Here is a 14125-nt window from a genome sequence, read left to right on the forward strand (position 1 = left end):
GCTGCGTATGCGGTTACATACGTTGAAAAACAGGCCATGGACTACGTCCTAGGGTCTCCATTTGGATTTACCTCTAAAGTCTGCCCTTGTGTTTGACGCCACGTAGGTCATCAAGAAGAAGCTGGTGGGCTCTGTGAAGGCCCTGCAGAAGCAGCATGTGTCTCTGGACACGGTGGTCACCAGTGAAGATGGCGATGCCAACACCATGTGCAGTGCCCTGGAGGCTGTGTTCATCCACGGCCTGCACGCTAAGCACATCCGTGCCGAGGCTGGAGGGAAGAGGAAGAAGCACGGCCAACAGAAGCCTCTGCCGCAGCCTGCTTTCTGGCCCCTTCTGAAAGCCGTCACCCACAAGTGAGATACCCCAGGGAGGGCCGGCCTCAGGGAATAGGGTGGGCAAGCCAGGAAGCAGAGTTCTGCTGTGGTCATTGTGCGAGGGAGGGCTGGAGAAGGCTAGGAAAGGCTTCTCTCCAGTCCTCGAGACACTTTGCTCTCATCTAGAGCCTGCGGCGTCTTCTCACCCCAGCACTGTCTAGGCTGCCGTGTACTTACCACCGAGTTATATGGCTTGAAAAGACCAAAATAGTTTCCGGTCCCTTTAACAGGAAAAGTTGCTGGCTTTCCTCTGAATATTCGTATCTGTCTTCTAAACGTAAAATATTTAAAAATTTTTTTGTATGTATAAATGTTTCCCTACATACATGTCTACGTACCATGTATGTGTCTGGTGCAAGACACACAAGTCAAAAGAGGGTACCTAAGTCCCTGGGACTGGAGCTACAGACGACTGAGCTACCACATGGGTGCTGGGAATCAAACCTGGGTCCTCTGCAAGAGCAGCTAGTGCTTTTAACCAGTGAGCCAGCTCCTGTCTCCAGCTCCTGTATTCTAAACTTTATACTATACCAGACAGTGTCTGATATTCACCCCAGGATCCTGTCTCTGACCTTACACTTGGCTGCTTAGGCCCTAAGCTGGTAGCTGGCACTGCCTCCATGTCATATTACATGCCACTCTTAACCTGAAGATGTCTTGTCAGTCTGACTGATTTGACTTTGAACATCTGTTGCCACTCCCTATCTTGTTTTTTTAGCTCTCTTCTGAGTAGCAGTGGTTTTCTTTCTTTTTAATTTTTTAAAAATTTATGTGTATGGGTGTGTGTCTGTATATATGCCACATGCTTATGGGTGCCCATGGAGTCCATAAGTAATCAGATCCGCTGGAGCTGGAGTGATGAGTCCTTGTGATCCATTTTACATATGTGCTGGGAATTGAACTCAGGTCCTCTGGAAGCACAGCAAATGCTCTTAAACACTGAGCCATCTCTCCAGTCCCAGATAATGGTTTTCTAGTTGTGTCTGGTCAGTTAGCCAGTCAACATGTACCGTGCTGAAGTTAACAGGAGTTTAGCCACTGAGTACAGAAGACTGTGGGTACACTCCTGCACAGAACGCTGTGGAGGCAGAAGACACTGAGTTTGATATGCCTAGGGTCCACATGTTCCCACAGTTACCCGTGGCTGAGCGAACAGCTTAATAGTAGAATGCTTGCCTAGCATGCTCAAGGTTATGGGTTTGCTCCCCAGTATTGGGGGCTGGGAGCTCAGCAAATATGTCCTGGGTTAGTAGATGACATCTGGTACTGTAGCTCAACAGCTTGGCTTTTTTTTTTTATATTTTCTCAGACATTGCCCCAGAATTTTTTTATACCTAAATATAAAAAATACCTAAGTTCTTGTTTGTAGTACTTATCACTGGTTCTTGATAAACATAGTTTGAACTGTGTCTCTGAGATTTGAGATAGTTTCTTGAAACACATCTGCTCTGTCCCCCTCCAGACACATTATCTCAGAGTTGGAGCACCTGGACTTCATCAATACAGATGTAGGCCGCTGCCGGGCCTGGCTGCGGCTGGCCCTCAATGATGGTCTGATGGAGTGCTATCTGAAATTGCTCCTGCAGGAACCCGCACGGTTGTGTGAGTACTATCAGCCCACGGCCCTGCTGCGAGATGCTGAAGAGGGCGAATTTCTCCTGAGCTTCCTACAAGGACTAACATCCTTGTCCTTTGAACTTTCCTACAAGTCAGCCATCTTAAATGAATGGACACTCACCCCACTGTCTCTTTCCGGGCTTTGCCCCCTCTCTGAACTCGATCCTCTCACTACCTCTGGTGCAGAACTACAGCGGAAGGAGTCTCTGGATTCCATTTCCCATTCCTCAGGCTCTGAGGACATTGAAGTCCAACATTCGGGCCATAAGATCCGCAGGAACAGGAAGCTCACTGCCTCCTCCCTCAGCTTGGACACAGCCAGTTCATCCCAGCTGTCCTGCAGCCTAAATTCTGACAGCTGCCTGCTCCAAGAGAATGGTCCCAAGAGTCCAGACCATGAGGAGCCTATGTCCTATGACTCAGATCTGGGCACAGCAAATGCTGATGACTCCGACAGGTCTCTGCAAGAGTGAGTACCCTCCCTCACCCTTGCTCTGCTTTCCTGTACGTGGGCTTGTCCCTAGACTCTGGTAGGGTATGAAAAAGTCAAAGGAGACAAGTGCTGTCACCATAACTGAGAAAATGACGCAGTAGGAAGAATGGATTGCTTTGGGGTTCTTTTGAAATGGCTTTCCTCCATGGCCCAGACTAGCTGGACTCACTTGGTTCTCCTAAGTGCTGGCATTAAAGGTGTGAGCCACAACTCCCCGATGGAGAATAGATTTAGTATTAAGAGGTAGACTGAGTCTTTGACCTTTCTAGGTCCTTATAAAATATGTCCTTTTCATTTAGAGGGAAGGAGTTAATAGTTCAGAGTGCATATATAACTTCCAGCAAACACGATGAAGTAGAGTGCATAGGCTGTGACCCGGCAGATAAAACCTGAGCCAAGGGGAGACTAGTGTTTGTGGAGGAGCATGCAGGCCACTTGCTTAACTCATTTAACCAGAGAGGGCAATGTGAGGCAGAGCTCCTGCCTCCATCTTCAAGGCTAAGTAAACTGTCTGCCAAGAGCTGCATTGCCAGCAGTGGGCAGATCCTTCTACACACACACACACACACACACACACACACACACACACAGTGCTGGGAATCCAACCAAGGCCTTATGTGAGCTAGACAAGCTCTCTACCCCTAAACTATATCCCCAAGGCTTTTTTTTTTGTGTGTGTATGTGTGTGTGTGTGTGTGTGTGTGTGTGTTTAAATTTTGTTTATTTTTATGAGACAGGGTCTCATACTATAGCCAGGCTGGCTGAAGACTTGCTCTAGAGTTGAGACTAGCCTTTAACACCTTGGTCCTTCTGATTCCACCTCCTAAGTGCATATGCTTCCAAGTTTCTAAATGTATCTGTAACAGATACAGTGTGTTTTTACTGTATTATCTTTTCATTTCCTTCCTATTTCTTCCCTTTTCTACAAAAGGTAGATGCATGTATATTTCTGTACAGCTGGTGTGTCAGAGCCTCTTCATTCTTTTCTGATGTGTGTTGTTCCACTCACTGGACATTGAGTTGAGTCAGCCCCCAGAAGGCCAAGTCCTGAAAGAAAGAAGCTGATCCACAGCTTCCACAAATGCTGTCTATTAACACCTTGCTAGGAATGTCCCAATGATCTGGCCAGTGGAAGGTGTTGTCAAGGTTCTGGGTATTTGGTAACTTTTTGAGTTAACCTCCTTCAATTAAGTCTTTTTTCCATCAACTCATGTCTAGGACCTTTTCCCTACTGCAGCATACCCCACAGCCTTGGTTCAGGTCCTTCTAGGTTGCTACCTGGTATAAATAGAACCAAGGTCAGTGATGTGGGGGTGGGACTCACAGAAGACCTAGTTTTCAGGCTTCATAGTTTGCAAGTTGAGCAATGTCAGGCAGATTGCTTACTCTTTCTGAACCATTTCTCCCTTCGTTAAAATGGAGATTTCTCCTCGAGCTGTCTGAGAATCAAATCATTGCCTGTGTGGTAAGTGGGGGATGCAGGAAAGAGATATGACTTCTCCATGCCATGGCTAAGGGGAAGGTTTTTGTTGTAAATAAAAAAGAAAATACCTGGAGGCACCTGGAAAGAACTTAGAGCAGAGAGAGAAAGTAGACTGAGCATGGCCTGCAGACTGGACATGGCCGCTGCTATCAGTGAGAGAAGGGAGGATAACCAGAGATAGAGGATAGAGAGAGCATAGTGAGCATTGTAGTGACAGGGGAAACCTTGCCCTTATGAAGAGAACAAGTGGGCATGTGGGAGGAGGGAACCCTGGGAGGTTAGAAGGGCTAGGATGCCAGCATGGGCTTTGGAATGTGCGACAGGTACTTGTGATACTGAGGGAGCCTGGGGCCAGCATGTGCTTAATATACAACTACAGGTGTATGTCAGCAGAGTCCCTCCGGGGTCCTCTCCACCAGAGCTAAGGGAAATGACTCCTTTTGGCAGGAAACTGGTTTCACAAGTTCCTGAGGAATGCTGGCTTTTATCTAACCACCAGAGATTCTCCTATGGTCCAGCTTGAGCTCATTTCTGGCTATTTGGACTGCCTTTTGGAGTTTGGGGAATTGGAGTTTCCTTTAGACCTGACAGTAAGAATGGTAGGCCCCGGGGTGGAGCCCCAAGTCCTTGCGATGGCAATCTCAGGTGTCAAAAAAGGAGTTTAGATGGAGCACACTAGGGAGTGACCCCAGGGAACGGTCTCAGCCTTGAAGTATTGGGTGGAGGTGATATGGTGTGACTTAGGCTAGCCCACCTCTCTCAGCCCTTCCTTCTGTCATGTGTCTTGCCTTTCTCTCTCAGGAGTCTTATGACTGGAAAATTCCAGCATAAGGTCTTTGACTCAGTGATTATCCACCCTGTGGGAATTACTGACGTGTTCTTACAGGGAAACTGAGAAATGAGGGTCAGGATGTATAAACAGCACCAGACAATGATGAGAGTAACTGAAGCCTTGAGCACACAGATGCATATGCAGTTAGTGCTGTCACTCTCAGAGCTGGAGCTTAACGTCACTCTCTTTGTGAGGGAGGGATGCCACATCCACACCTGGAGGTTTGAGGACAGCCTTCAGGAGTTGGTTCTGTCCACCATGTGGGTCCAGCGGATCAAAATCAGGTCCTCAGGGTTGACAGCAGGTACTTTTACTTGCTGAGCTGTCTCCCTGGACTGGGCTGGTCCTGAACTCTTGATCTCTCAGAGGTGGTTCACAGAAAAGTACCACCACACCTGGCTTGATGTTAGCCTGTAAGCTGCAGAGATCAGCATTCTAAGTGTGTTTTAAAGATACAAGATCCTCCGCAGCACTTCAGTTAAGTGTATTCTTTAATAATACTTCAATATTTAAGTTAATTAGGCATAAATACTGTCCTTAATATTCCAACTCTTAATACATCTGCAGGTTAAACAAAGTACAAAACAAAGCTTCAAAATGAAACATACTCATTTGCTCTAAGGGTTCTGTTTTGCAGAAAGTGAATTGCAGCTTGCTGTGTGGACTGACTGTTCTTTGGGTCTGTACTATAATTATGGAGGGTTGTAGACTCAGGAGATGGACTGCGAGGGTTGTCCATTTACCAGCCTTCTGCCTGCTCATCCTTTCTGACCTTGATATCCTTATCTGTGAAGATAAAGAAGGAGTCAAGATGTAAAGGCTTAGCAGGTCGGGGAGCACATCAGGAGTGTTGAGATAGCTTTATTGTGTAATTGCTAGGTAGGACATGTAACATCAGTTCTCTCATTACTTGTCTTTGTATAAACAACTGCAAAACTTTTTAGAATATGTATTCATTGAGAATTTTTTTTCCTGCAGTATATTCTGATCACGGTTTCCTCTCCCTCAACTTCTCTCAGATCCTTCCCACTTTACCCCTATACATCATAACCCTTTCTACCCATCTCTGTAGAAAACAAAAGTGTAAACAAAACAAAATTTAAAAAAAGAAAGAAAAATACAAAGAACACGCACAGATACACACAAAAACACCATAAAAACACAAATTTGAAAATTATAATACAAGCAAAAAGACCAGTAAGACAAGAAATGCAAAAACAAAGCATTTTGAGTTCAAAGAACAGAAATGCCATTGAGTTCATTTTGTGTTGGTCACCTAGTGCTGGATGCGGGACCTGCCCTAAGTGTGCTAATACACCCACTAAGACCCAGCTGGAGAAAACGTTTTCCTTTGCAAGCAGTTGTTACTTGCAGATAGCTTCTTAGTTAGGGATGGGAGCAGTATCCACTTCCCCCTCTCAGCCCTGGGACCCCCTTGAACCCATGTAGGCTTTGTTCATGCTGCCACGGTTTCTGTAAGTTCTTTTTGCATCAGTCCAGTTACGTGTGAAGACACATTTTTTAGTGCCATCCATCCCCTCTAGCTCTTACAGTCTTTCCACTGCAAAGCTTTGTTTATGCCAGGTGTCTTAGCATTGGAGCTCACCTCTGTGCTTTTGTCAGTGGCCCTTCCTGCCAGGGAAGCAGAACTGTGTTTCAGCAGCAAGAGGGTCTGCGTTGTCAGGAAGCCCAAGCCCTGCCTGGCTTGGCAGAACTGCTTGATAAGGTGCTGTCTGCACACCCTTGTGAACACATACATACATATGAACAGACAAGAGACGATAGCATACTTGGTAAAGTACTTGTCTTACCTGAACAAGATTCTGAACCCATGCTGAAAAAAATCTGGGAGTGATGGAGCTTGTTTGTAATCCCAGTGCTCTGGAGGCAGAGGCAGGTGGGTCCCTGGAGCTCAGTGGCCAACCAGCATAAACTAGGCTAGCTCCAGGCCAATAAGAGACCTTGTCTCAAAAAACAAGGTAGATGATGCTTGAGGAATGACACCTGCAGGTGTCCTCAGGCTTGCACACACACACTTGTACACATATATGGTTTCTCTCCCACGAACACCAAAATGGGAAGGAGGAGGAGAGCTCAGCATTTCCCACTTCCTAGAAATCACATTGTTAGATTTTCTTTTTTCTTTTTTTTTTAGTGTGGGAGACAGTACTGAAAATTGAACCTAGAGCTCATTTATGCTAGGCAAACTCTACCACTCAGGATATCCTTAGCCTTCCTTTGATTTTTCTTTTCTTTCCTTTTTTTTTTTTTTTTTTTTCAATTTTTTTCAAGACAGGGTTTCTTAGTGTAGCCCGACCTGTCCTGAAACTTACTATGTAGACCAGGCTAGCCTTGAACTCACAGAGCTCTATCTGCCTACCTCTGCCTCCCAAGTGCTGAGATTAAAGGTGTGTACCACTATGTCCAACCTTACTTCTCATTTTTTGAGACAGGATCTCTATAGACTGGCCTTGAACTCACTGTGAAGTTCAAGTTGGCTTGAACCTAGGCTCCTCCTGCCTTTGCAGTGCTGGAATTACTGTATGAGCAATCATACCATTCTTCTTGATCTTCCTCCCAGCCCCCAGCATCTCACTTTGAAGTATGGTTGTCCTTGGAACCCACTGTGACCGGGCTGGCCTTGAGCTCAGAGATCCACCTGCCTCCGCCTACCCAGTGTTGGGACTAAAAGGCCTTGAACTGCCGTTTGCAGCTTGATAAGTTGGCCTCTGACTCATTCCCCTCCCCCCACAATAATAATAATAATAAATCATTTTTAAAATAATTTTATTTTGGTAGTTTCATATATGTGTATGTGTTTTGATCACATCCGTCTTCCCTGCCCTCTCGTTTCTCTTCTTTCTCCCTGGCCTTCTTCCTTTTCCCATACAGCACCCCTGTGATTTTCCCTCTTCTGTTTTCTCTGTCTTCCTAACCCTCCATCTTATTAGTGAGAGAAAATATGCAGTACATGTCTCCCTGAGTCTTGGTTCTCATAACACGATTGCCTCCAATCCCGTTCATTTTCCTGTAAATGGTGCAGGGTTTTGTTTTTTGTTTTTGTTTTTTTTTTTTTATGGTTGTGTGTCTGTTTCTTGCCCAGTCATCTGCTGGTGAGTAACTAGACTGACTGACTTAGCTGTTGTCAGCAGTGCTACACAAAGACTCGAGTCCTTGGGATCTACCCAGGAGTAGTGTGGCTGGTGGAATATGAGTATTCTGTTTTGTTTTTTGAGGAACCCCTGTACTTATTTCCGTAGCTCTAGACCAACACTATATAAAGGTTCCTTTTGCCCACATCAGCCACGTAATTTTTAAAATTTTTATTTTTATATGTGTGAGCGTTTTTTTTTTTTTTAGGCATGTGAACCACATGTGTGCAGTCTCAGCAGAGGCCCAGAAGAGGGCACCAGATCCCCTGGATCTAGAGTTACAGACACTTGTGAGCCAGCATATAGCAGGGAAACAAAGCTTGATCCTCAGTAATAACAGGTCCTAACTGCTGAACCATCTCTCCAACCTCCCACCTGTCTTTCTTATGAAGATAAGATATCAAGTTCACAAATCATAAAATTCGCCTTTATTTTCCTTTCAGATATTTGACTGACATGAAACAATGTAGATCAGACCAACCTCAAACCCATCACAGTCTTCCTGCCTCTGCTCCCTAAGTGCTAGAATCACAGGCACGAGCCAAAATTCACAGCTGCGGAATTACTGTGTAACTCAGGAACATTTTTATTGCTATGGAAGGAAAAGGCAGTACATTGCCACTTGCTCTGTATTTGCCTGCTCTGGACATTTGTAGAGACAGAACCATGTGATAGGTGGCCTTTGTAGCTGGTTTCCTGCACTTAATATAATATTTTCCAGATTCATCCATGCTATAGCACATATCATGTCTGAATAATACCCCGTTTGCTGCATCTGTCACAATGTGTTCATTAACCATTGTTAGACTGCTCTTTGCTTTTGGCTGTGCTGTGAACAGTCATGTCCAAATTTTGGCTAGAATGTTTTGATTCTCATAGATATCAACCTGGAGAAAAGTTGTGGGTCACATGGGACTGTTTGTTTAACTTTCTGAGGAGCTACCAAACTGCTTTTCATAGCAATGGTACCATTTTACATTCATACTATTGACATATAAGGATTAATTCCTTAGCTGGGAATGAGAAGTAGGAGACTTAGGTTCAAGGACCGCCTTGGCTAAATAGCAATTTTGAGACCCTGTCTGCAAAATAATAAAGTAAATACATTTTTTTTTAAAAAAGTTAATCTCCCCAAACTTTTGCCAACACTTGTTAGCCACTTTTTATTGTGGCCATCCTAGTGAGTATAAAGTGTGCGTCACTATGGCTTTTCTTGCATTTCCCTGGTACCCAGCGATACTGGCCACCTTACCGTGTACTTACTGGAGATACCTTCACAAAGCTATTTTCAGTCTCTTTGCCCATTTTATCTTTAGTTATGTGTCATTTTATTGCTGAATTGCAGGAGTTCTTGATATATTTTGGGTGTGGGATGGTACAAGTATTTCCCCATGTGTTACTTGTTGTCTTTTCTATCTTCGCCAGGACCTTGCACTACCAAACTGAGCTGTAAACCCCAGCCCCCTCTCTCCCTTTCTTCCCTTATAGTGTGTGTGTATGTGTGTATGTGTGTGTGTATGGTAGTGGTGGTGGTGTTTTGAGACAGGGTTTTACTTTGTAGCCTGGAACTTACTGTGTAGCCCAGGGTGATCTCAAAATTCACAGTTTTCGTGCCTCAGCCTCCCAAGGTTTGGAACTCAGGTGTACCACCTCATGCAGGCTGTCTTCACTTTCTTGATATATTGTATGAATCATAAAGGTTTGGTTTATTTTTTTTTTAATTTTTTAATTTTTTGGCCTGGCATGGCGGTGCATGCTGATAATCCTAGCGCTCAGGAAGCTGAAGCAGAAGGATCAGCCTAAGTTACCTGGCAAGACCCTGTCCCAAACACACACAAGTTTTTAATTTTGATGAAGTCCAGTTTATTATTTTGACTGATTACTCATAGTTTAGATGTCACATCTAAGAATTACTTAACTCATTGCTTTACCTAACTCAAAAGATACATTTATACCTTTATTTTCTTCTAAGAGTTTTATAGCTTTAGCTCTTGCATATAGGTTTTTGACGTATTTGGTATGGTGTGAGATAGCATCCCAACTTTATTCTTTTCCATGTGTTTGTCCCCTTTTCACAGCACCATTTGTTGAAAAGATTGTTCCCTTACCCCACTGAAATGTCTTGGCATCATGTGAAAATCATTTGTTTATAATGGCATGGGTTGGTGACACCTGTTGACTCTATTGACTTGGAATGTAGGTGGGATTGGCTCAGTGTAAGTAAGAACAGAGCTCTGAGAAGCAGGCGAGCGCTTCCATTCTAAGATCATTTCTGTCAGTCCATCTAAGCCAGTGGGACAGACTCATGCCATCTCTGGGCTCCAGGCAGCCTTGTTGCCTTCTGAGCCAGCATTTATCCATAGCACACTTGTTTTGAAAGTAGAAGAAGAAAGAACAAATAGTTTGTTTAAGAAAGGGAACTTGGATTCCCAGAAGCCCAGGAGAGGGAGGAGCAGTCACTAGCCAGGGCACATTCCAGAAGGCCCAGAAGTATATATGTATACAAAGGCAGTAATGTTGACTCTCTGTGGCCCCTCTGAGGCGGTAACCCCACAAGGAAACATTAGTGAGTTACACCCTGTGTGCTTGTGCACAATTTTCCACCCCATTTGGAAAATCACTGAGTTCTCTAGTGATTTGGGGGAACATGGAGCTTCTCTCTATCTAGTCAGCCTTTGAGGGGCCTTTGCACCTCACTATAGCCCTGGTGCCCCATGGCTGTCCCATGGACAAAGTACATCCTCACCTCAACTATCCCCTCTCAGAGAGCAGACTGTTGGTGCCTCAGCTCTTAGCTCTTGAGGAACCTCACTCTGAGACACCACCTGTTCAGGAGGCTCTGCCACGGGTGACACCAGGGGAGCCATTGCCATGTGTGGCCAAGCAAACTCTCCAGGCACACAGAGTTACCCTCTTCAGAATGGAGCTGGTTCCCACTCACATCAGATTCTTATTTCTGCCATGTGAATGGGCCACCTGAGGTGAGAGGTCCCACCACTTACCTGCCCTCCCACTGTGCCCAAGTCCTAGTGTCAGTGGGGGACATTAGAAGAGGGCTATGTGGGAGCTGGGAAGTGTGGCAAGTAGTTAACATTGTTTTGTTTGGTTTTTAAAAGTCAGCAGCTTTCTGTTTTTACCACTGCTCCAGTAGCTGTGGACATCCTAGCCAGCTACTTACCACATGGATTTTTTGTTTAAAAACTTCTAGGGTGTTGTCGGAATTCAGCAAAGCCCAGGTAAATTCTGTGCCAAGCAACGGACCAAGCCACGAGCCAGAGACCCCCATGCTCCACACCCCTCTCTCCCTCCACAGCCTAGCTGCCAGCGCACAGCTGCACTTTGAGGGGCCTGCAGAGCTCTTTCCTGCCCGAACATCCTCTGGGACCCCAAGTGATGCCCACAAGCATCAGCTACTTCCCCAGGAGACTCCACAAGTGCAGCAGCTAGACACTGCCCAAGCTGCCCCTGCAGGGAGCACTGCAGACCAGCAGCCTTCTAGTCCTGTGGATGGAGCAGCTGGCCAAGGAAGTGGCCAGCAGAAGGCCATGGAGTATGTCGGGGTCGGACCGAAGCTTGTGGTTTCCTCTCCTACCAGTCCGGTGAGTGAGAAGGCGGTTCAGGGGAGTCTCGGGGGTGACTCTAAGCTGAAGTTTGCCCATCTGGTGACCCAGAGTGGTTCTGTCATCTTATTAGCGTCCCTGTCCCTGAATGGGGCAGTATGAACAGGATGGTAATGTTGAGCTAATGTGTCCTGGTGTGTCAGTAGTGGAGATGAGCCAGGCATTATGCTAATGGATGCCCATAAACACCTCCTCTTGTCTTCCCAGCCACTCCTTGAAAAAAGTGAGTCCATCAAATACCACACTCTACTTAGGTTTTTGTTGTTGTTTTTTAAGACAGGGTCTCACTATGTAACCTAGGTTGCCCTTGAACTCACTGTGTATCCCAGGATGGCCTCTGACACGTGCTCTGCCTCAGTCTCCCAAGTGCTGGGAATACAGGCAGGCACCACAATACTGTTCTAATCTCAGTTCTTACCTACCAACATTCACTCGTTGGAGAAGCCATTTCACCTGCCTGAGACTTGATTTTCTTTTTAATACTTTAAATTTGCATAAAACACTGGTTTTGAAATACTTGTTTTCAATACGAACCAGTTTGTGAACTTTGTGGTCACTAAACCAACAGTGGGCACTGAAATATAGCCTGTCCCCAGATGGCCATGGTTGTGCCCACCTTTAACCTCAGTGCTCTGAGGCAGAAGCAGGAAGACTGTGAGTTTAAGGCTCCATAGCAACGCTGTTTCAAAAGAGAGAGAGAAATGTGGCCAGTCTACATTTAGATGGTACTGTTAAACTGACTTACTGGGGTATAACTCACACACCGTGCAGAAGAATAATTCGGCACTTCCTAGTTTATTTTCGGTTATGCAGCTATCACTACAATTTAATTTTAGAACATTTAGAGCCCCCCTTTAAAGAAACTTTATTAGCAGTCATTCCCCTCCACCTCAGATAAACACTGTCTCAATAGATTGTCTGTTCTGGAAATTTCATGGAAAAGGTACTAGATAACATGTTTTTATGGTTGGCTCCAGCTCTTTGTGCGTATGTGTGGAGGCCAAATGTATGCTGCTCCATCCATCTTTTTACATGGGTGCTGGGGGTCCTAGGTTAGGTCCTCCTGCTTGTCTGACGTTTACTGACTGAGTCATCTTCCATGCTCCTAAGCATGATATTTTAAATTTTAATTAAGTTGAGCATGATAGCTCGTGCCTGTTATCCTAGCACACAGGAGGCAGAAGCAGGAAGATCATGAAGCCTACTTAGTCTGCATAACAGGACCCTCTCCCAAAGATAAGCCACCAAAAAGGTTCACCCATGTTACAGCATGTCTCAGTTCTTCATCCATGGAACTACTGAGTAATAGATAGCCCATGGTATTTTCCATTGTCTGACTAAGTCATGTGGTATTTATATGTTGGTGGGCATTTGGATTATTAACACTCCTTGGATATTACAAATAATGTTATAAACATGGGTATACAAGATTTTATATGGGCATATAGTTTCAGTTCTCTTAGATACATAAAATTCTATTAGTAGAATTTTTGGATCATGTAGTAACTCTGTATTTGACTTTTTGTGGAACTGCCAAATTGTTTTCCAAAGCAGCTGCCCTAGTTTACATTTCCACCAATGCATTTCTCAGCATCCTTACCAACAGTTGTAATTATCTAGTTTCAAGTGAGTCTGTTATTACAGCCATCCTGGTGGATGAGAAGTGGTAGTTCATGGTATTTTTAATCTTTGTGTCTTTGGTGACTAAAGAGGCTTTTTCATTTGCTTGTATAAGGCCATTCTATCTTTTGTGAGACACTAACACATTCTGTTTTGTTTTCATTTTTATTTTATGTGTATGAGTGTTTTTGCCTGCATGTATGTATATTTACCACATGTGTTCCTGGAATCCACAGAGGCCAGAACAGAGCACTGGATTCCCTGGAACTACAGTTACAGTTGGCTATAAGTCGCCATGTGGGTACTCGGGAATCAAACCCAGGTCCTCTGGAAAAGCAGCCAGTGCTCTTAACCACTGTCATCCCTCCAGCCCATTCTAAAGTTGAATTCATGTACATTTTTTTCTTTCTGATTTTTGAGACAGGGTCTCTTGTAGACTGTGCTGGCCTCATACTGTCCATGTAACATGCCTAGAATGACTGCATTTCTGACCCTCCTGCTTTCACTTCCCTGTGCCATGTGTGAGATAGCAGTCGATTTATTTATTTACACTTACTGATTGAGTGTATGTGTGCATGTGAGAGTGTATGTGTGGCCACTTGTGTGCTACAGCAAACTAATGGGGGTCAGAGGACATCTTCTGGGGGTCAGTTATCTCCTTGTACCGTGTAGTTTCTGGAGATCAATCTCAGGTGGCCAGGCTTGGCTACAAGCACCTTACCCACTGAGCCACCTATCTGGCTCTGGGTTTTATTTTTCTATGTAGACATCTGATCGCTCAATGTATTGAATGTGACTATGGCAATGATGTAGATGTATAACTAGGTCAGATTCTCTGTATTTACTGTTCTGAAGACAACTCCAGACTTACTTCTGGAAGTTGCATTTTATGAGGCCTTGAAGGTGCTAACTAGGCAATCATAAAGGTATACT

At 44.8% G+C, this 14125-nt stretch overlaps 1 protein-coding gene across 2 annotated transcripts in view; it reads left to right on the plus strand.

The window, feature by feature from the left end:
• Positions 1-14125, plus strand: part of Plekhm1 (pleckstrin homology and RUN domain containing M1) — a 49257-nt gene that overhangs the window by 13847 nt on the left and 21285 nt on the right. For both annotated transcript variants that reach the window (XM_060386591.1, XM_021631901.2), the window contains exons 3-5: positions 107-354; positions 1838-2461; positions 11161-11551. In XM_060386591.1, the coding sequence (XP_060242574.1) occupies positions 107-354; positions 1838-2461; positions 11161-11551 (1263 nt within the window). The remainder of the gene's footprint in view (positions 1-106; positions 355-1837; positions 2462-11160; positions 11552-14125) is intronic.

The sequence above is a fragment of the Meriones unguiculatus genome, chromosome 7, assembly GCF_030254825.1.
Source record: "Meriones unguiculatus strain TT.TT164.6M chromosome 7, Bangor_MerUng_6.1, whole genome shotgun sequence".
NCBI classification, from domain to species: Eukaryota; Metazoa; Chordata; class Mammalia; order Rodentia; family Muridae; genus Meriones; species Meriones unguiculatus.